The sequence below is a fragment of the Petromyzon marinus genome, chromosome 4, assembly GCF_048934315.1.
Source record: "Petromyzon marinus isolate PM22_M1 ecotype Great Lakes invasive population chromosome 4, UKy_Petmar_22M1.pri1.0, whole genome shotgun sequence".
In the NCBI taxonomy this organism is placed as follows: Eukaryota; Metazoa; Chordata; class Hyperoartia; order Petromyzontiformes; family Petromyzontidae; genus Petromyzon; species Petromyzon marinus.
In genome coordinates, this window is record NC_133670.1 from 7,190,490 (window position 1) to 7,218,356 (window position 27,867).

At 45.5% G+C, this 27,867-nt stretch overlaps 1 protein-coding gene across 2 annotated transcripts in view; it reads left to right on the forward strand.

Moving 5' to 3' along the window:
* The window catches only part of LOC116938796 (retinoic acid receptor alpha), a 247,046-nt gene that overhangs the window by 97,060 nt on the left and 122,119 nt on the right, over positions 1-27,867 (forward strand). For both annotated transcript variants that reach the window (XM_032946437.2, XM_032946438.2), the window contains exon 2: positions 5,257-6,127. In XM_032946437.2, coding sequence (XP_032802328.2) covers positions 5,920-6,127 — 208 coding nt within the window. In that variant the 5' untranslated portion in view covers positions 5,257-5,919. The remainder of the gene's footprint in view (positions 1-5,256; positions 6,128-27,867) is intronic.

Sequence of the window (27,867 nt, forward strand, 5' to 3'; positions counted from 1 at the left end):
CGTACTTCCCGACATGCAACAAACTTGAAATTTGCCATGTGGGTACTTTTGCAGACTGTACACCATGAAAAAATTATAAAAATAGACTTTTGTATATTTTTTGGGGGGGGAGGCGCAATAATGCATTTATTTTGCACGGAAAGTGAGCTGTGACGTCACATCTGTCATGTCCCCGCATGCGGAGGCGTAACGCAGTGTGGCTGCTGACGTCACGCACCCCCCCCCAACCCTCCGCGGGTAAAGTGCCATACAAATGTGTTGCAGGTCTAAGGCGTTGTTCGCGCAGCATTGGTTTATTATTTCAGTCGTTTACTGCCGTACGCACCCTGAAAGTTGCGTGGTGTGTCTGCAGCAAGCGCGTGTATGTGTACCTATGGACGCACGTGTGTGTGTGTGTGTGGGGGGAGCGGTAGTGTAGTGGTTAGCGTGCTGTCTGTGTGTTTGTGTCTGTGTGTGTGTGGGGGGAGCGGTAGTGTAGTGGTTAGCGTGCTGTCTGTGTGTTTGTGTGTGTGTCTGCGCGTGTGTGTGTGGGGGGGGGGGGAGCAGTAGTGTAGTGGTTAGCGCTACGCTGCGCTACGAACCCGGCGACCCGAGTTCGATTCCCGCTCACGGCCACCACCGGTGACGATTATTTTAACCGGTCCTGGGCCTCCCCTAGGTCGACTCAGCCTCAAACGAGTAACTGGCGTTGTGTGTGAACATCGCCACTGGGGAGACAAAGGCGGCCGGGCGTGGTGAATCCAAGTCCCGCGCGAAGCCGGGTAGTAAAGCTAGTAGTTTAAAATATAATTTACTCTGTACACCTCTCGTGCGGTCTTTAGATTTTTCAATTGAGTAAAACAAAAAAAATATATATAGAGTACTTTTTATTTATTTATTAGCCAAGCATTTACACGTTCGTCTATGAAGAGACCGAGTTCGAAACATGTAAAATTTTGGGTTAAACATCAGCAACCTCATCGGCCACGAGCCATCCATTGCCAGATGAAGGTCCTCTCCAAACCAGCACCACTCGTGATGCAGCAATCGGTCGAGCTCCTGCACGCGTGCTGATTCCAGCGCTGCACCTTGCAATCGACATCCCCACTCGAGCGTGCGCTCTTTTTCCTTATTGACCATCATTACTCCTTGTTACACTTGACCGCTGGCCATCTGTCTCTTCTCGTCACCTGCCCTACACAAGCCCACTTACATTTGTTAACAAGTCAACATGTCTCGAACTTGTGTATGTCCTCTGATCCATAGATGTCTTTTTTGCTGAGTGGAATTTCCAAGCATGCATTCCCCCCTCTACCATGCTTCCTTGCGTACTGCTTTGCTTTAGCTCCATTATTTGGTCAGCGTGACAACCGTACGGAGGTTATAATAGTCATTTTAACCAACCAACCAACGAACGAACGGATTAAATATGCAGTTGCATAATCATGAACGCATTATGTAAGACTTCAATGTCACAGTAACATTGCCTCCATGCTGATTATTGATTACATTTTTGTTCGGTTGTTTAAATGTTTTGTGTTTTATTTTGGATATGACACGTTGACTATGTGCAGGGCATCATCGTTATCTCTTTGTACACAGTACACACGCCGATTCATCAGTACGCAGGTATTTACCATTGTAGTGCGGTGAAGAACCGGCCTAGTGACTCAGTGGGGGAGTGAGGGGATCGCAATTAGAAGGTTTATAGTTCAACTTCTGGTTGTGGGTTGACTCAAGCCCATCATCTCACTTAACTTGTCTCCAAAATACCACAAAGTACCACTTTGGAGGTAAGTTAAGAGGGTTAGTCCTGCGGGTGGATTACTGAACTGTTAAACATTTTTTTTTATTTCACCAGGTAAAGCTCACTGAGTTATTGTCTCTTTATTATGAAGCGACCTGGCCACAAATGATAGCTCAGCGAAGTGGCTTATCATGTGGACATTTATAGCAGCCAAAAGAATCCAAGCACACGTGTCTAAGTGTGGAGGGAAATACCGGGAGACCTGGAGAAAAGTGCACGCGACCACGGGGAGAACATGCAAACTCCAAATATACAGGGATCAAACCCACGACCTCCTGCATGCCAGGCCCAGTAGCCATGCCCTGTGCATGTGCAAACTGCATATATATTAAAATAAATACTGTAAGCAGACAATACATCTCCCTCGTGTATCCGTTTCTCCACGTGAAAAATAAAAATAATTTATTACAGAACCCATCGGCTGCACAGCCTGCTGATTATACACTTTTCCAGGACATTGCTGACAAATGACAAAAAGAGAAGAAGTTTAAGAATTGATTTGAAGCCTCGGGAGGGGGAAGGAGTCTCGTCCAGATTTGTTTCTCAAAATAGCTTCGAATTAAACACGTCTTAATCGTGATTGTGGCCATGTTTTCAGTCGTGTTGAGAAATGCGTTGACATTGCATTCGGCTCCTTATTATAGTGCACCGCACATTGACACCACGCCAGTACATTTACCCTCAATAAGCCAGTTGTGTATCAATTACTGCTAAGGTGTAACGTAATATTGAAATCACTTGTAATTATATTTGTATCCTTGGCTCAGATTATTTAGATTATATGCCTGCTATTAATCTACACATGATAAGCCACTTCGTTGAGCTATCGCTTGTGGGCAGGTCGCTTCTGAAACAAGAAGCTAATAAATTTTGATCTAAAGCTTTCGCGACTGCAGGGATTCATATTCTTGGTTCTTTCGGTAAAGTCACCACGTAGAAGGGAAACAATAAAATAAGAAAAATATAAAACAATAAAATTATCTTCTACGTGACCTTACCGAAAGAACCAAGAATAAGAGGCTAATAGCTCAGTGGGCTTTATCTGGTGAAGTTGTTATTTGTGTTCGATTTAATTACCTTTATACTTTACACTCCTATCGTGTGTTTTGTATTGTTTTGTTGTAAACGTCCTGACCCGCACCCCTACTGGACGTCTGTGGGAGAAAAAAAAAACACACTATGACGAGCTTTACAGCTCATCAGATTCCTCCCGCAGCGTAAACAAAGATTCTGATTCTGAAGAGAGAAAGCTTGACCGCCTCTCGGCAGCAGTGTCCCCGAGCCAACTTGCAAGCCCTTCCTTCCGGTCATTGTGCTTTCGCATGGTTTGCCGAGGCGGCTTCCTGCCCATACAGCTGCTTGCACTCGGCCCACAAGAAAGGGACGCATTGAATTCCCAATCCTGTTGCACTGGGTTGAAGATGCGCGCACAGAAGCTCCGCAATGCAATCGACGCTATTTTGTTTTCGTGGCCATCGGTGTGATGGTAAAAGGCGGCGTTTCTGGGCTCCGTCGGGAATGCGTGTCGTTGAGCTTGCTCTCAATTCCTTGAGCTCAGAGCATTCCACAAGCCAGGCAGGCACTGTCCCCCCCGCATACTGTATTGTTGCCACCGAGAATGCTCTCTGCTCTTTTTTGCGGTCGCGTGGAATAGTTTGTGTACGTACGTGACATGTTGTGGATACGCTCCGTGTTTAATATGTTTTTGCACGTGGACAATTATCTTAACGACGTTTTGCCATGGTTGCATATTAATTTATATTAATATTAATTACTGTAACACGACTTGAAGTGACAATATGGTTGGGTCAGAAATTATTGGCGGGGATGGAATTAAGAAATATTTCTCGAAGTATGACTCATTTTTTTGGAAATAGTCCTTCAATTAATTCAGTTATAAGAGATTTAGAATTTGTAGTCTTGATTGAATTTGTAATCTGATTTTGAGCCAATTGCTTCAAACTACAGCGACAACCAGTGATGTAAACTCCACAATCGATGCGATCCTCATTAGTTATCAGCAACACCATCGTGCGTGTGTGTACCCATACTTCCATGACCTCTAATTCTGGGAGTTTTGGAGTGGGCAGACTGATATTGTGGACTGCGCAGATGTTGTGTCAGAGATCTCGGCAGTGCATTTAAGCGCCACGTGAATGGCACGGAATGGGTGGCCCCCACTGGCATCGCCTCCCAGTGCGAATGCCAAGATTTCGCATTTGCACTGGTGTCGAGATGTTAACTACCTCGCCTGGTATACAGGAGGTTGTGGGTTTGATTCCGACCCTGACACCTGTATATTTGGGGTTTGCATTTTCTTCCCGTGGTCACGTGGATTTGTCTCCCCCGGTCCTGCGGTTTCCCCTCCACATTTAGAAACATGCGCTTAGATTATTTGGCTGCTGTACATTTCCACACGATAAGCCACTTCATTGGGCTATCAACATTAGCCAGGTCGCTTCTGAAAAAGAGCTGTATAAATCATTGGGCCTTACCTCGTAAAATAAAAACTAGTTTAGTGTAGAAGGACCACGCTGGTGTGATGAGACTGAGGGCAGCGCCCTTGTAGGTTTGGTGCTGACTGATTGACATGAACACTGGTTTGTGTCAAGTCAATAGTGGTCATCTTATGGACAAGACTGGCCTCCCATCTGCAAATTGAATAGTCAACATTGGCTCAAGGCCATCACTGGAAATGAGGGCCACCTTCGTGCTTGTTTGAGCACGGAGAAACTTATTATGAGACACTTTCCATAATATTGTTCAAGTTGTTTTCAGTTCCTGAATTGCCTTTGCTTACTTTGTACAGCGAGTGACATCATAATAGCTGGCCCAGCATTAACCAAAATAGTGCCCCAGTCAAGAAAACAATTTAGTGCCCCTTGAAAGTAATTCTGTTGTAATAACCCTGTCACACTGCTATCGTCTGTTGTCATTTGTTATCTGGATTGCCACTCGTGTGTGTTACCTATTACATGCTCACTTTATGATGTCTCTGTAAAACTGGGTTACAACTATAAAGTTCTGTGTAATCGGTGCCCCGAGCAGCATTGCAACTGCGGGAAGCTGCCCCTGATCGCCTGCCTCTCGCGTAACAGTCGCCCAGATGTTTCGGTTAATAATTGATTTTAAATGACATTGACTCATTACATGTGTAGTACTCTCATGCAGCAGAATGCGTGGTCATGTACACGAACATATTTTGTATCAAATTAAAACTGAGCTTATTTCGGTCAATTGACGTATTATTTTGGTATAATTTAGTTTGTGCGTTTACGTGGGTTTATTTATTGTTTTTAGCAGAGAGAGGGTCATGGTTAATCTCTTCAATTTCTGCAGATTGAGATGCCCTTTCTGCCTGTTTCACAATATTAAATTTAAAGCCATTTCCCTGAATTGCATTCGATATCTTTTTGCTCATGTTTGTTTCCATTATCTCTCGACCATTTGTTGTGTCTGTTATTTTACAGATAACCACTGGTGCTAGTGGCATTGCCACATGCCGAAGAAGCAACAGCAGCTGCCTCCCCAAATACGGACAGATGGTTGCACCGTGATTCTGGGTTTACAAGAATCCTGTCCCTGAGAGTCGGCATCGATCTCCAAGTTTAAGTTTGGCTGAAGGATTACATTTTTTTTTTTTTATTCCTGGCTCTGGGCTGTATCTGCCTCCTTTGGGAAAAAAAAGCCAACCGGCATTGACGATACTGGACCCATGAGTGATTATCACTGACCAAATCTACAACGGGATCACTCGGCGCTGCCTTGAATGGATACAAGTAAGAACAACAGTGTACGCTTGATCCGGTCAGATCATTGTCGTCTTGACGCAGAAATCTAATGCCAAACAAGCGTTCTTTGGATTCATGTTAAGACCGTGACTTTTTTAACAGATGCAAAAAAAAATATCAAATGGGAACCATTTATGAAGCACCCAGGCAATATTTAGGTCCCAGCGAAGGATGCTGAAAATGTTGCGCGTCGTTTTGCCTATCGGTTGGCACCTTTCCGCGTGGCCAGCTGTCGAATAAAAAGCAACAACCCCATTCGCACCGTGAATTTTAACAAGCCGGGAACCTACCTGGCAAGGCTTTCAAACAAAAAGAAGAGAGAAGACACTGGACTTAAATGCCATGGCATCCAGGGACAATTCTCGCGTCCCCAGGGGATCGAGTGGGCTGACCAATGGCTTTCCTGGGATCATGTACCCGCCGTACACATTTCCCAGCCCTCTGGCTGTGAGCAGACTTTCCCCCAAGACCTTTGGCTTCTCAACCCAGGGGCTGTCAATGCTACACCCGCAGAGACCCATCAGCGGCTACAACACCCCTTCTCCTGCTAGTAAGTGTCTCATGCACTCGCATTAAAAATGCACTTTCAGTGCCGCGGTTTGTGCTCAACGGTATCGGGGATAAGCTCTGGTTCATGTGGTTCGATTGTTTGTAGGTTTTCTAAGCTCTTTGAAAGTATACAAGATTCAACAGTGTTTGTGCCAATTGCACTACTCAACTTGCTGTTTTAACCTGATGAACAAAGGAAAGACGGTCTGTTTTATAAAACCTGTATTCATGGTATGGGCAGCTTGAGGCCTTTAACATCAAACTCATCAAAACATTAACAAAAACCCCACATACCGACATGCACACTTTAAAAGACAGCTTTATAGTAATTGCGGTGATTTCTCAGTCATCTGTCCAGACAAGGCCCCTTAAGTGCCTTAATAAGCCCCCTTTTTCCTGTGCACATGTTCTGTCTGTGGTCACACACACTGGGTCATGCCAGTGAAGAAACCCTGCCGTGTTTTTTTTGTCTTGACGCATCACATTGCTTCCAGCCTGCATGGCCAGACAGTGATGAAGTCATGCAATCTGCCAAAATGTCTGCTTTTGATGAATGGTTTTCCCCTGGATGATATAAGTCGAGGACCTTGCGCCTTCCGGATTGACACGGGATAGGAGGAGCATTTAACTCTTTCCTCCTGGAATCTACCGTGCGGTGGCTGCTTTTGCCTCGGATTGCGAGTGCCCCTATGCTGCAGCAGTGTGCACCGCTGAATCAGTTCCAAGCAGAAGGGCATTCTTGTGAAAAATTCCATCATGCAGCAGCTTCCTCTTGCCATACAAGATCCTGTTTTAAATCACAACCAGGTTTGTGCTCGCATTCTAAAACCGGAGTGCACTTTTCATCCCTAAAATGAAATATTTTGCTTGTCAGTAAAATTGCGATTCATCCGGATATGGGGTATCTTTCCTCCTGTTTTTTTTTACGTTTATTTATAGATACCAATTTACCATTTAGAGTTAGTGCTGCCATTGTGCAACAGTTAGCAACTGAACTTGCAAACCGGAGGCCATCAGCTCGATCTCCCAGTGGAGCAGTTGCAACAACGGTGCAAGTTTATTTTAATCCCCCCGGAACGCTGTCCACCCAGCACCGGTGTGAGTGGGCTCACCGCAGCAAGTCCATCAATAGGTCGTGGATGGTGGAGTGAACTGTGGGTAATCTCACCTTTTTTTGAGATGTCTGGCCAATGCTAAATACCCTCTAGAGGGGCTCTCTGTAGCTCCCTCGAGTGGAGGCCCTTCTTACAGCAGGGCCATTGCGCTAGGAATTAGAGGGCTGAACCTTCACATTTCACCGCTGCGGTGTGAATGCAATGCACATGTTCTAGACAATGTGGTGAGCTTACAAGCTGGCCTCTTTTATATTTCAGCGAGGAAGCCATTTGAAAAGGGCACCGTATAATTTAAAATAGCATGAGTAAATAGCATGAATATGAAAACTAAATCTTTTGAAGGCTTTACAGTATATGCAATATAACAGTCCAGTACTAAAATATAGTTAAATTATGAACACAAGTGCATTTTTGGGTCCACAAGATTTTGTGACACTTAACCGTTGCCATCATGAATTCGGGAGATACATCGTGACCTTCTTTAATGTTTTCTTGTTAACTTCCACGGGGTGAACCGCTCTCGTCTTGTTCAAAGTTCCCCACATTTAGAAGTATATTCGTTTTCAATTGTTTTCCTTTAACGCCGTCAAATGTGCAGAGAGCGTTACTCCCTTCTCGTTATGTCATCGGGCTGGGCGGGCAGCTCTGGAGTACCCGCTGCTCACAATCCGAGGGTCGTTTCTTCAATTACATGTTGGGCGGCGGGGGGGGGGGGGCGGTCAAGTCAACCAACTGGCCTCGTGGGACGGATAAACTAGCACCTCCTTTTTGGAAGCCCAACAGCGGTTGTCCGCTACAGAGAGACTGGCCCACGCCATAGAAACGTGGAATGTTTTGACGCTCGCGTCAGGCTGCCAAAGGAGGTGGAGCATTTCCCCGCGTTCATTTGAACGTGGAGATGCTGGCTCTGACGTGTCTTGTTGTAAAAATTTGCGTTTTCATGAGAGAGAGCGAGTGTGTGTGTGTGTGTGTATATGTGTGTGTGTTATGTGAGGGGAAAGTTGTTGTATGTATGTTGAACTTCTTTCGCACCCTACGTCGCTAACCGTGCTATTCAAAGGTGCGGGGGGGGGGGGACGGCAAACTAAACGCAAAAAGCGGTTCTTAAAGAAAAACTAAAAAACTGTTCTTAAGAAAAATTTTGCCTTACAAAATTATCAGCCTTCTTTGCTCGAGTCGGATATTTGCCAATGCGGGAAACGGGCGTCTGCAGTTGAGTTTTACAAAAATAAAGGCTTTAAGTGAGATTGAGGGGGAAAAAGAGATAATAAGAATGTATTTTTGTCCGTACACAAAATACATCATTAATATTTCAAAAAACAACATTTACCACGGTGGATAGAGGGAGGCCCTCTATCCCTGGCACATTTATCACAGGTGTCAGTACGTAGTAACACTGTGGAGGTGCTGGAGGATGTCGCTTTGTTGTGTTGTGATTTATCTACTACAGGGGGTAGTGGGGAAAAAAAGGCAAACAGATCTCTTGCATTATCAGGGAGAGTTCTGATTAATTACATCAACCATTTTGTCAAATTAGAGGACGGCTTTAGTGCTAAAAAAAAACAACTGTTTGAGGCGGGAATAATGTACGTGTCACTGTCGAAGTGAGATAGCCGGACTTGGATAAATTACCTAAACAACTCGGAAAGAGCCTTTTGTCTTGAATACCTGTGCTTGTAATAGGTACGTATGTTGAACCTCTTGCACACCGGGCACAGCCAACCGTGGTAATCTCCAGGGTAAAAATAACCTTGGAAGTTCAGTTTAGACTTTGGTATAAACGTGCTGCGCATTTAATGAGGAGGTGGAGATTGCGATGCTTGACATCGTAGATGAGGGCTGGCGATCAACGCAGACGTTGCGCGCCAAGGGTTCGACAACTGAGAGCAAGCTCCGAGTGCGTATCGTGGGATGCTGATAGAGCTGAGCACGGAGGTCTCCCGTCGACCTTGCAACGGCCGCTGGATCTCGTAGAAGGAAGCCATGGCCGTGTGTGGCAGCCTCAGTGGCATTGGCCATGGTGACCCCCTGTGACCCTCTTCACAGCTTGCTGGGAACTTGATGGCAGTTTAGGGTAAGCAAGTTGGAGGTTAGGAATAGAACGCGATACAAAGCGCTGTGTATGTAACCAAGAAGAGGCGATGGCAATGACGAAAGGTGGTGCATATTTGCAGGATAGAGGAGAGCCCGTTACGACAAGACATTTGATTGGGCACCCAGAGGTCAGAGACCAAGAGGGAGATATTCATCCACACCTCCGATTAGCATAGCTGGATCCGTATGATGCAAAAGAAGTTCGACATGCGTGCATGGTTGGTTACGGCACGAGTGCGAGCAGACCTTGGACGCCTAGTGTCGACCGCACGACGCCTATGGCCTCCAGCAGAGGGGAAGGGGAGTAGCAGTGCGGTGGCATCAACGCCATTGGTGTTGATGACCTCTTGACCTTGAGCACGTGATAAATCACGGCCCATTTCTCACGAGCTGCCGAGAAGGCCGCTTGCTCGCGCTGTGCACTGACGAGCCGGCCGGAATGAGCGGGAGGTATTTCCCAGGACGCCCCGTGTCTCACGCGCTCATCCATCAGCTCTGGCGCACAACGGATGGAATGCATGGCCGTCACGACGCCAAGCCCACGCCATGAAAAATCACTCCTCCGATAAAATCATATGCAAATATCCATGTTCTATTTTGTAAGCGCACACACAGAGGAAAAAAATAACTTCCCCTCCTATTTTTTTTCTCGCAACGTCCCTTCAAAGTTTGCTGCCGTTTCATTTTATTTTGTTTTGCTGGGATGGTTTGATTTATTAAAAGCCATTGTCAGCAAATAATGCATTACCGCGGCTCTATTACTGTGTGGGGAGCAGTGGCATGGTCGTTAGTTAGTACACTGGACCGTAAACCTGGCCGCCTGCATTCAATTCCCAGTCATAGCGAGCATTCGTGAGGAGCGTTATTTCTGAGCCTGTTCTGGGCCCTCCGCCCCCCCACCCATTCACCACACTCGGCTGATCAGCGTATTGAGAGTTACATTTTTACGTAAAATTTTTTTTAATTAAGAAACTGTGGGTTGTCTTGGTGTGGTCTGGGACTGTTTTTGCTGTTTTTTCATTGCCTTTTTGAAGCTTGGGAATTGATGATGCAATTCAAACTTATTTGTTATTTAAGGGACACCACGGTGGTGAGATGTTGTCTTTCTCGCCTGGTATGCATGAGGTCGGGGGTTTGATCCCGAACCTGACGACTGTATATTTGGAGTTTGCAGGTTCTCCCTGCGGTCGTGTGGATTTTTTTTTCTCCGGGTCCTCCGGTTTTCCCCTCCACATTTAGAAATACGCGTTTAGACTATTCAGATTACTTTGCTGCTAAAAATGTCCAAATGATAAGCCACTTTGTTGAGCTATCATTTGTGGCCAGGTTACTTCAGAATAAATAAGTGAATAGCTCAGTGGGATTTGTCTGTTAGGATGAAGATGGTTTAGTGTTGTATTTGTATTTGTTGGGGTGATTTATTAACCTTGCTTGTACTTGGCACTCCTATCATGTTTTTGTATTGTTTGTTCTAACGTTCTGACCTTCCCCTACTGGGCATTTGTTAAAAGGAGCTTTATAGCTCATCTGGTTCCTCCAGCATAAATAAATATTCTGATTCTGTTCAAACAACCCTCTTGACTAACTCAGTGCGAGGAGTTCGTCATCAAGCAGTGTATTGACAAAGGGGCTGACATTTATTTCCATTCCTGTTGCTTTAATCGTATTATCACAGTCAAGTAACTTTAATCCCACGTTATTGCGCCGTTTTAAGTGCGTCATCAAATTATCGAGATTTAATACAGTTACTTTTTAATGCTTGAAAAAACATAATTGGAAATTGAGTCGGCATCTTAGGTTAATGCAAGCATAGTATTCAAGTAATTGTTTCTAGATTATTCACTTACAGTCTACGTTATAGTTTAGGGTTATTATGTCTCAGATTGGTTGAACTAAATTTCTTTAAATGAAATAAGATGTGAAAGTAATCGAGTGACCTCATCAAGTGTACGTTTTGTTCAGCCGCACAGACAAATCCCATCTGTGTGCGCTACATATGCATTCGAGAGCACGATGGAGCAGCTTCACGTGTTTCTAACCCGAGCAGAATTATTGCTGCTAACGACAAACATAACAAAACGGTACTGTAGAGTAAAAAAAATAGTTTTGCATGATGTGAAAGCCAAGTATATCACTGCAGAAGATATCTGTATACTGGATAAACATCAAGGGAAGTGGTTATGTCTATGCCAGTGAGCAACAAACAAGTTATGAAATCCATGGCAAACATTCATCGTCTCTGCCAGAGCAACTGATACCAGGCACGTGGACACACGCAGATTTTGGATTTGACCGACTGATCATCCGTCGTGATTTCAGTGGGTAGCGTGAGTGGCCATCTGTTGTTGCCGAGGCGAAATGTCAAATTAGTTCTGACGATTAATAAGCTTTCCAATGTGCTAAATAGGCATAGGAGAAGAAAATACTGTATAGACATATGAAAGACATATGCCAAATGAAAGTCCTTTTTTTTTGGAACTCATTGATTAGATTTGGAATAATGTAGAAATAAAATCAATATGTTTGCTGAAATTATCTCAAACATAATATTTAAGATATGAATCAACAGTTTCTATTGCAACTGAATGTCAACATAAATATCCAGCTGACTGAATAAAATAACAAAATAAGCAAGAATATATGTTGGAAAAACAGCAGCTACGATGTGCAATTGTGCTTATTGTGCAGGGATGACTCAACATATTTCCATATCAAAAACATTAGTGTTTTCATTATAAAAAAGTGTGCAAAAATTATCCATGATAGTATTCTAGTTCCTTGATTTATATCAGCAGTAGGCAGTAGCCCTAGAAAAGCACACCATATCACCTGTTTTTTTTCATATTCACGTACCATCGAACAAACTTGATGGTTCGTATAATCATACTTGATATTCTGTGCATGTGTATAAGTGTAATTTATACGGTAACCAGTGCCAATAATTACAAGGCTGATATCAATACCAGTCATTAGTAACAGCATGGAATTATTATCTGAAATTAAGGGACTGGCTTGTTGGCTCGTTATCTTTTATAACGATGTCAGAAAACGTTTAGGAAACATACGCAACCACAACAAATACGGTCCGCAATAATATTATCGGGTATATTTAATGTCCAAAAGGCAAACATGAGTCATCCTCTAATGTTACCGATTCAGTTGGTGATGCTGATTTGCCGCAGGTAATTGTGTGGAATGGAATGAAAGCCCATGGAGTCGTGGAGACTTCAAAATGCCACTATCTTGCTTGTTCCAGGCGTACATTGCTACCACTACCCATGCCCTTTCATCAAATCCTGGTTGTTTTTGACACGTTATTTCTGACAGTTATATATTTTTTGTTCAAATACATTTCTCCAGCTTTAAAAACACAACCTCTGGTCGGTCTCCATACATTTTCAGGGCATTATGGCAGGGCAGCCATCTGCATCCAAAAGTGATGTTTGTGCTCATTTGAGAACTTAATGTCCCATGGCACAGGATAAGTGTGCTGTAATTTGCTCGGTTGGCGTAAAGACAACTCGCTATTCTTGGCACATGCAGCCTAGCTGCTGGGATATCACGAAGCAGCGATGAGGGTGAAATGCTAAATAACCCCTGTATGAAATGAAGTTCCGTGGCATTACTTCTCACACCTGAAATATGCATTCTCAGTCCTTGTAAAGCCATACGTGTCAACAATTCACCGTACAGGGCTCTCCTTTTTTTTGCGTGAATTATTTAGCATTCACGATAATAGGTTTTCCCCCTTTTATTTTTTCTGGCAACAAAACGGGTATTAAGATGTTAAAACACCAAACTGAAACCTTTTACAAGGAATCATATCTGCATTCTAACCACAATGCTTGTGGTCAGAATGGCGTGTTGGTTGCAGCACATGATTCACAGTCAGGACATTGCGAATTAAAACATTGGTTAGCATTTTATTTCCATAAAATAAGTACCACTTTGTGATAAGTCAACAACGGTTGTCCTATGAAGACTGGCCTCTGCTATGGCAATGTGGAATTTCAATTACTGGCTCGGTGCCATCATCGGAGACAATTGCCAGCCCACTGTTGATTTGAGATAATTACACTTTTACGTTAAATACCTCTAGCTCTTTCTCACGTCTACAGTTTCATATTTCAATATTATGTACATACTAAAAGTGTTTTAAAAGAAGTCCCTTATGCCCCAAAGCATATATGTAGAACACAGTTGTCTTAGTGCAGCATGCCACTATAATGTCACAGGTGCTGCAGTAATTCACATTACGGCTGAAGTGCATGTGAAGTTCAAACATAAATCTGTAATCTAAACTCTCATAAAGGTGCTTATAGCTACCGCGATTTATGGCAGACTTCGTGGTGTGTACAAGAACACTTACACGTGTGAAAGTAAAGTCAGAAAGTCGGTCAAGAAATTTAAGGATGGTAGCACAGACGTGGCTTGTAAACATAGCGGCGGCAATGACTCTGACAGCGGCCCCAACAAATGGACAGATGCCGTGCTGAGAGGGCCGTCTGAATTGGAAGACCGTGATTTGGTAAGTACACAGTCGATGCCTGAAATGTTGACAGATGGCTTCAAGGTGACCCTTCTGCAGTAGTATACAAGATTCTACCAGGATTGCATTTTCAAGTTGGTATCACGATAGTAGAATCGTGTTTAGTGATGCCGGAGGTTCTGTGGATAAGTGACAATATCTGAGCATGCAGAAACCTTGGCAAGAATGTGAGTGTATAATATTTAATGCATTTTTTTATATTCTTTCAGTTGGAAGAAATTTATATTCTTTCAGTTGGAAGAAATTTGTATCGGCGGGTCAATCGAGTTTCCCATAACATGCTTTCAAGAAGGATGTGTCAGCTTCTGGAAATATTTCTTTTTTTACGAAGAAGGATTCATCTGACCGTGAAAACAGACTATAGAGGGAGCATAGTTTAACTGTGACATTGGATTAAAGTGTTTGTAACGCAAGCTTAATTTAACCATAACAGTGGCTAATACGGTTCTATTCTGTGAAAGCACGTTACTGGGTTTTTTTTAAATTCACAAATATATTAGTGACTCAAAGCTTTCGTAGCTGCAGGAATTCATATTCTTTGGGTCTTTCGGTAAAGCCACGTAGATAGTCAAAATCACGACGTGGTGAAAGACCATTGCTTTTGTTGCGATCAAAACGTCGTGATTTTTTCATTTTTTCTATCTACGTGGCTTTACCGAAAGTCCCAAAGAATATCAATATATTAGTGTTACGAAAGAAAGAGCAGTGTAGTCATTAACTCTGTGGATTTGGTACGTGGACTGTGGGATGCCTGAAATGGAACGGAGCTGACCCTATTATGCTGCTCCTTTCTACAACGAGAGGTCCAAATTTCTGTCGCGAGATCCTCCTGGATCGTTCTGTAGCCGAACTCAAAGATGTTTTTTTTCGATTTAAAGCTTTGACTGCAGGGATTCATCTTCTTGGTTCTTTCGGTAAAGTCACGTAGAAGGGAAATAATAAAATAATAAAAATTAAACATAATCTCCTAGCACTTTACCGAAAGAACCAAGAATATGAACTCAAAGATATATTACGGATAATATTAATGGCTGCGAAACCCCACTCCGTATGAAAGTCAAGGACAATGTCTGCTTCCTAAGGCACTGGTTCCTGACACCAGCCACAATCAGAAGATTGTTAGTTCAAACCCAGCCAGGGTACGTCTCAACCCATTTTAACGATAGGGTTAAGACAATTAGGACCGATTTGTGAACATCAAAAACCGTGCTGTGGTGTAAATGGACCCCCGTCTTTGAAATACAAAATCTTCACTTTGAGTTTGGCTCTCTCCCCTCAGGCTGGTGAAATTATTGAGTTATTAGCCTGTGCGTTTTTGTTTCTTAGCATTGTCTCTTTGCATTTTTTTTCAGTCTCCTAGCATTAAATAAAAAGAGACCAGATGGCTCAATGAGCCACTCTGTCTACAGGAAAGTAACCCATACTGACGCCTACCTAAAACCTGATTGCCACCACCATCCATCCTAGAAGAATTCCCTCATCAAAACGCTACACCATAGAGCTCAATGTATCTCCGACCATGAACACCTGACCAGTGAACTCAAACACATATACCAGGCTCTCAAGGCGAATGGATATTCTGACTACACAATCCGCAAAGCCATCACCCCAACCGTGAGGAAGGAGCCATCTGAAGATCCAATAAAAAGCATCACCTTACCTTACATAGCAGGAATAACCAAAAATATTTCCAAAATCTTGAACAAACACAAGATCCAGGTCCGATTTAACACTGCATACAATTCTTGACCTGATCACATCTGTGAAGGACGAGATTCCTGACATGCAATATCCCGGCGTCTACAAAATAAGCTGTATCTGCGGCAGCAGTTACATTGGGGAAACTAAGCGACATGTCTCGGACCGTGTTCATGAACATAAGGCAGATTTGAAACACGGTAGGACCAATACTTCTGCCATGGCCGATCATTACTTTAATGCGGCTGGCTCACGTGAAATTGATTTCTCTAAGACGATGGTACTTTGCAAGCCGACTGGCTATCAACAAAGATTATTTCACGAAGCCATCCATATATACAGACACAATTTCAACCGAGACGACGGTTTTAAACGCGGCAATCATTGGAAAGATGTCATCAACCACTTTGGGTCATGACTTGATTTGTGTTTTCTAGTCCACCTCCACCGTCAGCGGGTTGGGTGTGTGGAGCGAGGTGCAGTGCTTTGATTGGTGTAGACCTCCCTGTTCCTGATGACGACCGCTTGTGTTGCGATCGAAACATCGTGATATTTTTTATTGACTTTATTTTTATTATTTTATTGTTATTATTTTTCTATCTACGTGACTTTACCGAAAGAACCATAGAATATTTTGGAGTTAGTGTTTGGTATTACTTATTTCTTTAATGCATTCGATATGACAAGTTCATTATTTTTCTATTTGTATTGAAAAATGTGTTGCCACAGGGGTGCTGTAAATGAACAGTTATGTTGCTAATTTTTATTTCTGGAGTATATTAGCAGTTGCACGATAAAGAAAAACGACTAATCAATTTCAATAATTGTATGTTATTGTTTACATGTTGCGTCACAGTGCCCCGGTGGTGAGATGTTAACCACCTTGCCTGGTATGCGGGAGGCCATGGGTTTGATCTCGACCCTGACGCCTGTATATTTGGAGTTTGCGGTATCTCTCTCTCTCTCCATGGTCGTGTGGATTTTTCTCTGGGTCCTTCGGTTTTTCCCTCCACATTTTAGAATCATGCCTTTAAAGTATTCGGCTGCTATAAATTTCCACATGACAAGCCGCTTCGTTGAGCTATCATTTGTGGCCAGGTCGCTTCTGAAAATGAGCTATATAGCTCAGTGGGGCTTACCTGGTAAAATGAAAAAATATATATAGTTTTTCTCGTTTTAGTTTTACGTTGTTGGCCAGCCACGTTGTCACTCCTGCCAGAGCCGGACGCTGGGCGCTCGTCCCGCTGGTTGGCGTTCTCACCGACTCGGTGATCATGCGCCCTGAACAGTCCGGTTCTGATAGCGTGGGATCTCTCCCTTCAAAATGTGCACCTCTTCACATTGAGCAGCAAGATCCTTCTCGAGTGTATCCGTTTGACAATTGTGTTCTGTCATGGGGTTTAGTCGTAAAATATTGCCAAGGCTAATATGTTGGGTAGACTACTCTATTCTTTGGTTCTTTCGGTAAAGTCACGTAGACAGAAAAATTTGAATGAAAAAATAAAGTGAATAAACCGCTCGTGTTGCGATCGAAACGTCGTGGTTTTTGTTTTAAATTTTAATTACTTTTTATTCACTTTATTTTTTTTCTATTTACGTGCCTTTACCGAAATAACCAAAGAATATGAATTCCTGCAGTCACGAAAGTTTTAAGTCAAAATTTAAACTACTCTACTTATATAGAATTTAAAAACCCAATGTACCGTATTCACCTGCAATGGGTTGTGTAAATATAAATTTTAAAAAATGCTCAACGGTTGTGCAACTTGACTGTACAGCATTTATGCTCCATTACTCTCGATCACACCTTTTGTGAGAAGTCAACGGTCTTTTGTTCGAGAACATCTCGACACAAAACAAATTTTGCCACCATTTTTGATCTTGACTTTTGAGAACGAAGGGACAAATTTCGATTTAAAGCTTTCGTGACTGCAAGGATTCATCTTCTTTGGTTCTTTCGGTAAAGTCACGTCACGTTACATGACTTTACCGAAAGAACCAAAGAAAACGAAGGGACAATTAATGAACACGCTATCACGTTGAAGAATCTCCCGCGCACTGTGTTGCAATGATGACTCCGTAAAAAAAAAAACGCGTTGCATCGTAACAAGGAAATCGTAACACGGGTGCAATTATAACTTGGATTTTTCAGCGCGGTCATGCCTGAAGATGTGAAAATTTTATGACGCGTGGCAAACATTTAAAAAGGATTTGAACGGAGTTGCGTTTTGGCGACCCAAATGCTATTTTTTTTATTTCCCAATACTAGAGCCGAAGTTAAATGGAGCAACGTGATTTTGCTCGCGTTTTTTTAAAGCATAATTACCGTTGAAAAGTGACACCATTTAACCTCGGCGTTATGTTCGTTTAAACTCGTACTGCAGCAATGTTTTAATGTAAAGCAGCCCGTAGCAGGCATGTGACTCGTTGCCATAGGGTGCAGAGAGATGCATATACTGGATGTCGTGCGCAGGGTTTGGAAATACTTTCCCGGTTGGCGATCGGGATGGCCTCGGCTGAAATTAAGCCTGGTAATGACTTATAACGTTGAAAAATGTATCTAACTACTCACCCTTTTTATTTTACTAGGTAAGGTCCAATAAGTTATACAGCTCTTTTTAAAAGCGACCTGGTCACAAATGATCGCCCAAAAAGTGGCTTATCGTGTGGAAATGTATAGCAGCCAAATACTCTAAACGCATGCTCCTAAACGGGGAGGGAAAACCCGGAGGACGTGGAGACAAATCACAACTACCACGAGGAGAACATGCATACTCCAAATGTATAGAAGGCATCGGGATCAGGATCGAACCCACAACCTCCTATATACCAGGCGAGGTAGTTAACATCTCGCCACTGAAGCACCACCATATGTTTTCACTTTGGCGGGCAGTGTTTGGTAATTGTGACAGTGGTCAAACATTTCCAGCTTGTGCTGCTTATTATTATAGCAACTCTGCCCGAATCCAAGTGTAATCCGTCAAAGTCGTAAGTCAAGAGAAGCTCCCTGCTCAAGTGAGCATGAGGCCCTCTGCTCATCTTCACCAAACAGCCCCGGGGCCTTGCCTTTGTGTGGTGGTGGTGGTGGGGGTCCCAGTTTTTCTGCACGTTGCGATCCTACACAGTGGTCTCGTATATTTACGTGTTTTAATATATTTAGGAATTGCATTGTGATCAATTGTCACAGCTGAGCTCGTACATTTTAGTACGTAATTCAAGCGTTGCAAAACACCACCAGCACGTCGATGGACGATTAATGTTTTAGCCTGGCAGAACGCTGCGTAGAAGCGTTTTTCCATCAGCCCCACGCCAAATAGAGCACTGTGCTAGGCTTGCGTGGCCATTTACCAACTTCTAAGTCGTACGGCATAATTCTGCGATTTGTTTTCGAACGTTTGTTTTTTTAAAGTTGTGAACATTAACAGTTCATGAAAACACTTATGCTTTCGCGACCAATATTATCCACAATATAGGTTTTTTGGGGTTAGATCGCGTAAATGTAAATGTGTCGTTAAATTCACCACCACTCGACACAGCCAATTAGCAAGATTTGTCACGTAAACAAAACTTGCCAATGCATTATTAGTACAGTACACTAGTTGTGTTGGACGGTAAACCCACCACAACATTTACAATTTGAGTACGAAACAGGAGGCTTTCGCCACAAATCTAGCCGTTGCCTGATGATGTTAGTCGTAATTACTGGCGAAACGTCGTACTCGAATTGTAAACGCGGCACTTTTCAGGAACGCATCGACCACGTTCAACGAGGACTTGCCTGTGTCCTGAAAAAAATCACTTGCCGTTACCTCGCTTGCCTACTTTCGACTGCAGGAGCCGTGATGTACATTCGTTGAGCTAGGTACCAGTGGAGACTCGACGGTGAAATTGTAGCGGGTCATCTGGCACGGGGGCATGCGGTCAGAGACGTGTGGCAGGCCGGGGCAAGGTAGCGGGTGAGCAGGTTGGCCGTGTCGCTGGATGGATGGATCGACAACTACCTGCCTGACTGGCTGACTCGATTGATGACGCGCCATGGGTAATTGGCTCGTCTGATTGGTGGGTTGACGGGACGGCTGTTTGGCCGCCCCAATTGGGAGGCTTGCTGAGCGGCTGGCTCTCTCGCAGTGTGGTTTTTAGTTCGTTCGGTCGGTTGGTTTGTTTGCGGACTGTCTGCGCGAATTGGATGGCTGTCTGACGAACTGATTTAAGGGGCCGTCCATAAATGACGTCACGCACCTGGGGGGGGGGGGGATCAGACATTTGTGACGATGATGTGATGAGGAGGGGGGGGGGGTTTGATGCGCAACTTTAAGTAAATATAGACAACACGTTCTACTTAAATAGACTCTTTAATAAATGTTTTCTCCTACAACATCAGAGTGCAGCGCCACATTAAATACGCACTGCAATGACAATAGTTTAAAGCGATTTGAAGCATGTTTTATTTTCAAAATAGAAATATGATTTGGGGGGGGGGGGCAGAGCATTGTGACGTCATATTTGAGAGGGGGTCTGACTTTTTGTGACGCCGTGTGACGAGAGGGGGGGGGGGGTCAGAAATCGTCCACAATCGCGTGACGTCATTTATGGACGGCCCCTAAGCTTCCCCCTGGCTGGCTGGCAGGTTTGCGTGAATGACTAGCTTCACAGGCTAATTGGCAGTCTGCTGCCAGCTAGCCAAAAGAGATGCCTGCCTGCCTGTTTGACCTGCTGCCTGACTGGTGTTTTGGTGACCGACCTATCTGGTTGGCTGGCTGCCTGCCAGGCTCGCTGCTTATTGCATTCACTTGCCACGTAGCTGGCTGGTTGCCTGGTTGGCTCCCTGTCTGACTGGCTGCCTGGTTGGCTGCCTGGTTGGCTCCCTGTCTGACTGGCTCCCTGTCTGACTGGCTCCCTGTCTGACTGGCTCCCTGTCTGACTGGCTGCCTGGTTGGCTCCCTGGCTGACTGGCTGACTGGTTGGCTCCCTGTCTGACTGGCTTCCTGTCTGACTGGCTCCCTGTCTGACTGGCTCCCTGTCTGACTGGCTCCCTGTCTGACTGGCTCCCTGTCTGACTGGCTCCCTGTCTGACTGGCTCCCTGTCTGACTGGCTCCCTGTCTGACTGGCTCCCTGTCTGACTGGCTCCCTGTCTGACTGGCTGACTGGCTGACTGGTTGCCTGGTTGGCTGCCTGGCTCCCTGGCTCCCTGTCTGACTGGCTGCCTGAGTGACTGTCTGACTGGCTGATTGGTTGGCTCCCTGGCTGACTGGTTCCCTGTCTGACTGGCTGCCTGGTTGGCTCCCTGTCTGACTGGCTGCCTGGTTGGCTCCCTGGCTGACTGGCTGCCTGGCTGACTGTCTGACTGGCTGATTGGTTGGCTCCCTGGCTGACTGGTTGGCTCCCTGGCTGACTGGCTCCCTGGCTGACTGGCTGCCTGGCTCCCTGTCTGACTGGCTGCCTGGTTGGCTGCCTGGCTGACTGGTTGGCTCCCTAGATGACTGGTTGGCTGCCTGGCTGACTGGTTGGCTCCCTGGCTGACTGGCTGATTGGTTGGCTCCCTGGCTGACTGGTTGGCTCCCTGGCTGACTGGTTGGCTCCCTGGCTGACTGGCTGATTGGTTGGCTCCCTGGCTGACTGGTTGGCTGGTTGGCTCTCTGGCTGACTGGTTGGCTCCCTGGCTGATTGGTTGGCTCCCTGGCTGACTGGTTGGCTCTCTGGCTGACTGGTTGGCTCCCTGGCTGACTGGTTGGCTCCCTGGCTGACTGGTTGGCTCCCTGGCTGACTTGCTGATTGGTTGGCTCCCTGGCTGACTAGTTGGCTCCCTAGCTGACTGGTTGGCTCCCTGGCTGACTGGCTGATTCGTTGGCTCCCTGGCTGATTGGTTGGCTCCCTGGCTGACTGGTTGGCTCCCTGGCTGACTGGCTGACTGGTTGGCTCCCTGGCTGACTGGCTGACTGGTTGGCTCCCTGGCTGACTGGCTGACTGGTTGGCTCCCTGGCTGACTGGTTGGCTCCCTGGCTGACTGGTTGGCTCCCTGGCTGACTGGTTGGCTCCCTGGCTGACTGGTTGGCTCCCTGGCTGACTGGTTGGCCCCCTGGCTGACTGGTGGAATCCCTGGCTGACTGGTTGGCTCCCTGGCTGACTGGCCATATTACAGCCAGTCGTGAGCGGCTCATTAGCCTGCCGGCTGGCTGGCAAGGTGGCAAGCAAGTGAGCATTCACGTTCGTTTGCAGGCAGCCAAGGATGGGCCAAGCTCTTTTTTTCTGTGAAGGGCTGGGAGTTGGGGGTGGAGGGAGGCGGCGGGGAGGGGAGGGCTTGGGGTGGGGGGGCAGATTTGCGACACAGCAGAGTGAAGCACAACGGTTGGAGCGTGGAATGAAGATAGATGAAGGCAGCCAGCACACAATGGTCACAATGCGGCACTGCTGCGAGGACTACAGGGTGCCTTTCCTGTCCCTAATGGGAATGAAGATTTGTAGCCTTTCCATTGGCCCAGTAACCACGGAGCTGGCCCAGACACTTGTCTGCTTTGTTGTCCCGTAGCAAAAGCCAATGTTACCCGTCCTGGGAAAAAATATGGGGCGACCCCCCTTGTAAGAGCGCACAGAGGAAAGCTTCTGTGCTCTGTAGCACAGCCAAATGCGACCAGCTGTACGTCTTTAACTGGCTTGTTGACAGGTAGAGGTTTACTTATAAGATAAACAAATTAAACACGGTCACTAATGATCATTCGAGACGAGCCTTTTGTCGAGTTTCAAAGACGTGTGACCAACACAATAACATAGCACCGAATTCCGCACATCATGTCGAAGCATTTCCACCAACCTTTCTTGCAATAAAATGTTTCACGTTTTAATTTGACATCTATTGAATGTCACATCTCGCTAATTATAAGGCACTCCAGTATATTGCAGCATATCTACATTTTGTAGAAACCCAATTTTCCGGCTTGTATTCAATGACGTTTTCTGCGGAGTTAATCTGCTTGGTGAAGACAAAGGCGCAGCCCTGCAACGGCTCGCTGACGCCACTGCTGGTGGAAGGGGCCTCCACTGAGATGGAGCTAGAGAAGAGCAACGTTACATCCTTGCTCTATACATGTCCAAACGATAAGCCACTTTGTTGAGCTATCATTTGTGGCCAGGTCGCTTTTGAACAATAAGTTAATATCCTCAGTGGGCTTTGTCTGGTAGGACGGGGGGCATCGAGTTTTATTTGTATCTGTTTGGGTGATTTGTTCACCTTTTCTTGTACTTTGCACTCCTGTCATGTATATGTATTGTTCGTTGTAACGTTCTTACCCGCCCCGACTGGACATCTGTGAAAAATATATTTTATAGCTCATCGGATTCCTCCAGCAATTCTGACCTCCCCACACCCTGTACCTTCGATTAGCACGGCTGGCTACGTGCGGTGCGAAATAAATTCAAGATATGGTACATACATACGTTACGGCCAGAGCTTGATGGAAGTAAAGTGTTGCTGGTGAGGATTCCCGGTGCCAATGTTGCGGTGTTGGAGAGCGGCGGGCTTGACATTGATGGATACAGTTCTGTGTGTGTTTGCGTTTCTGCTCCCTTGTGGGATTTTCAAGTGCGTCTCTGTTTGCTTAAGAGGGTGTACACACCTACATTTTATTTTCAGCTGGCTTGTTTTGTCAGAGAGGGCATCCGACAGATAATTTCAAATCTGGTGGAGACTTCGGTACTATTGTGAATCTCTTACACAGAGGATCGGCTTCTAAGAAAAACCCACGTGTACAGTATGTGTGCTATTTTTGAACTTCTTTCGCGCCGTACGTAGCCAACCGTGCTGATTGGAGGTGTGGGATCCAACAACTCGTCTTACAGTACAATATGGGGCTACTTGCTTAACAGCCAGATAATAATGTGAGGTTTCCTGCTTTGCTTCGTCTTTCAAGACTAAGCATTTTAATTAACCAAGTTTTAAATACGACGACCGTTATAGTGCCTCTACGTACAGACAGCGGAGTGGGATTCTCATATGGTTGGGAGTTCCATATTACTGTGGCAGAGGCTAATCTTATCAAGCAGAAACACTTTTGATTTTGCAGGAAGTGGTGATACCTATTTTATCAACCCTGGAGGAATGATGTGTAGAGTTGACTCCGGCAAGGATTTGAGCACCAACACATGCCGTGGCTCAGCAGTTCGAATCTTCGTTGGGGGTTTACTCAGCCCATCATCCCTCCCGGGGCAATAAAATCAATATCGTTTTGTGGAGAAGTGAATCGTGTTTGTCCTGCCATATGACAGTAGAATTTCTACCACTGGCTCAGTGCTGTAAACAGGAGATGAGCACCACTCCAGTCGACATTTTAGCAAGAAATCACTTTTTACTTTCATATCCTTTACAAAATTCCTCACCTCTGATGAGGACGGTTTGGCTAGGTACGGTGCGAAAGAAGTTGAGCATACATATGAATGAGCAACACTTATCTGTTCTGATAAGTACGGGTCCTCATAAGTATATTTTTTAACCCTCCTTGGTCAACGATTGCGATAACAAACTTATTCAAGGTGTTCGATGTGGCCAAGGACGCTGTTTGAAATGCATTTCTAGAGCACTGGCTTTTCAGCGAAGATATACCGACTCTCTTTCTGGGCACACATTCCCAGGAAACATCCGGCAAAGTTTTGACAAAACAAGGTTTGAGCTTTGACAATGAGCGGAAACACCAAACAGATACAATGATACTTCTGTAAATATAAATCGGAATGCCGTTGACTGCACATTCCCGGTCACTTCACCGAAGTCTCCCTTGTGGTTAAAGTTAAAGCGAGTTTACCGAGTGTATGGGGATTATCTGTATGTTGTTTGTTTTAGCGGGAAAGGCCCCAATAAGTTGTTGAGGCTCTATTTCGCGATTTTTCAGTGTTCACAAACGCATCGTATTCCAATGTCAGAATCAAATCTTTATTTATACTGCAGAAGGAATCTGATAAGCGATAAAGCTCTTTTTCACAGATGTCCAGTAAGGGCACCGGGTCAAAGTTACAACCAAAATATTGGAAAGGTAAGCAAATCACAAAAACATAAAATTGCCAAACTAATGCACGCACATTTCAACGTTCGAAGCTAAAATGACGAGAAACGAGATCCTTTTTAGTAATAGGTTTTACCCTTTTAACTGGCACAAAAACTGACACCTTTATTCAAGGCATCATGTTTGCAATAACCACAACACAAGCAGTCAAAATGCAAACAAAAGAGACAACTCTGATAATAATATGCACTGTCCTTGAATTGATTGGTCCACACCCGAGACGGCTTTTCTTAGAGCCTAGTTTCCACTGGTGTTGGACCAGAAGACGCCAAAAGGCGTCATCTGGCGTCATCTGGTCCACCAGTGGAGGCTAGGCTCTAAGAAAAGCCGTCTCGGGTGTGGACCAATCAAATTCAAGGACAGTGCATATTATCATCAGAGTTGTCTCTTTTGTTTGCATTTTGACTGCTTGTGTTGTGGTTATTGCAAACATGATGCCTTGAATAAAGGTGTCAGTTCTTGTGCCAGTTAAAAGGGTAAAACCTATTGCTATATCTTGTTACTGGCAAAGGAGGTCTCATAATGAGATCCTTTTTGTTAACAGCAGCGTTACATAACAATCGTGGTTTTGTATTTGAGGTGGTGGTAGACTGATGATGACTGTGGTCGACCAAATGGACTTCAGGGCACTTGTTTCGAGGAGATTTAGTGCAACATCATACGCGTTATTGTGGCTACTTCAACTTACTCGTGAGCCACTTGGGTACCAACATCAGTCCAGGTCACGTACAATCGGGGCCGGATTAAGGCACGGGGGGTGGGGCTTTAGGGACTGCAGCCCAGGGGCCTCCGCCAGCTGGAGGGGGCCTTCAGAGATGAAGTGAAAAGTGATTTCATTTGTGAATGCTGAATTTTATTTGTTGTTAGCATTGTAAAAAATATTTTTTTTTTAAACTTTGTTTTCCTTTTGAAAATATTACTGGGGGGGGCCTCACAGTACCTGTAGCCCAGGGGGCCTACAAAATCTTAATCCGGCCCTGCGTACAATACAAGCTGCGGAGAGGTGGCGGCTGTACCGGGGGAACGATGGTCATCATTGGGCGATTCTGCGTTGGCAGTGGCGCACAAATAACACAAATAACAGAAAAAACACAAAAACCACAAACAAAACCACACAAATAATATAAAAACACAAAAAAACACTAACACACAAATAACACACAAATAACAAATAACGCAAAAAGCACAAATAACACAAAAAACACAAAACACATAAATAACACAAACACACAATCGTCCATAGCACCGTGGCCTTGAAAGGAAAAATAAGTAATGGGCGACGTTTCGGGCAATCGCCCTTCTTGAGAGAAAAGCTCTATGAAGAAGGGCCATTGCCTAAAACGTCGCCTATTGTATATTTCCACTGTTATTGACGAGCGTGTTTGCTTCTATTCTTTCACATTGCATTCACGTCTCTGCTGGTGCCTGTTGCAGGCTCAGACTTTAGCCACGCCTACTAGCGGTTCACGCGCCACTTTTAATGCAATCGAACACTTTAATAACACCATGCATGTTTATAAATGCATGAGCTTGCCACAAAAACCTTCATTGTTACACATTTTTATTCAACAAGCCTTCCAGTATGCATGGTTTTTTGATTATGTGTGCCTCCCCACCCTCCCCCCTATGGAATAGAACAACCCCCCCCCCCCCCCCATAATATCTGGATCAATGTTTCCTTGTGTGCGAGGGATGCCTTTTCTGCATTAGCCAGTGTGTGGGCCCCACCGCTGCCGCGTGCGGTACACTGGTCGACAGCAGTGGGGGCCAACGGCACGAGGCTGGGGAAATGGGGGGGTTTGCTTGTAGAGTTTGGGGAGGAGGAGGAGGGGGGTGGTGTCAATTTTTTGGACGGCTGTCCTCTCGCTGACCCCCGGCCAGCCCGGGTAAAGCAGCGGTTAGTGCTGAGTGATGGGAATCCCAGCTCGCAGCTCCCTCGATCCCGTTCGTCCGCGTTGCGCGAAGCGTGCAAGACAAAGACTGGGGCCTCCTCCTGATCTTTTTAAACTTAGTAGGGGACGGAAAGCCAAAGGCGATTTGGCGAGCACCTTTCCACGGTCTTTTTATATGGCGCACGAGGTGCGGCTATTTAAGCTGCGCCGCTAGGTGGACAAGACAGGCAATAGCCCCCCCCCCCCCCCCAAAACCACCGAGAGGCTTGTGGGGGGCTACCACAGTATTTATGCTTTTTTGGGTTCAGTTTGTTGTCCTTCCCCACGCCTACCCGATTCACACGATCGGCTACGTACGGTGCGAAAAGAAGTTCAACATATGTCATGGACTTCAGCCCCTCCCGCGAAAAACACACCGGCAGGAGGCAATGATGGATTTGGTGGACAGGAGGATGTAACGGAGAGCTGGAAGTGCTTCCTCTCTTGTTCCTCTGCGCCGGGCAGAGATGTGAATCGACAAACAGGCCGTGTCTCTCTCTCTCTCTCTACACTAAACTAAACAATTTATTTTTTACCAGGTAAGGACCACTGAGCTATGTAGCTCGTTTTCACAAGCGATCTGGCGATCACAAATGATAGCTCCAAGGAAGTGGCTTATCGCGCAGAAATGTACAGCAGCCAAATACTCTAAACGCGTGTTTTTTTTTTTCAAAACGCGGAGGGAAAAAAACGGAAGATCCGGATAAAAATCCACGCAGCCACGGAAAGAGAGAGAGAGAGAGACGTGCAAACTCTAAATATACAGCAGCAGCAGCAGAAGGCGTCAGGGTCTGGATCGAACCCTGGACCTCCTATAGACCAGGCGAGGTAGTTGACATCTCTTCACCGCAGGTCGCCTTTGTCTCCGCAGCACCGGTGCGCACGCACACCGATTACTTGAGGTCAGTGTTCTTCACTCCTGTTCACAGAGGGTTGGCCGCAAAGACACCGGTGCGAGGGCTGCCACACATTTGAAACCGTTGGTGTTTGGCAGCACGACGATGTGGGAGGGGTGTTTTCGCATTTGTGTATTGTTGGTGGTCGCGTGTCAGGGGCCCACACTAAAGACCACCAGGGGGCTGCCAGTGGCTCGCGGGCCTTGCAGTGAGGAACACCGCTCTAGGCCAAGGAAGGTAGGAGGGAGGCCGAGGAGAGATCCTGGCCGGGATTCGTGCTTCGGTCCCCAGGTGTGTCGGGAGCCACGATAACACTGGGGCTGCTGCACCTGCAGGTTTGTGGTTGGTGTTCAATGGGCACACGGCTCCTGCAGAGGAGGCAACCACGGTGTCCCCTCGCGTTGACG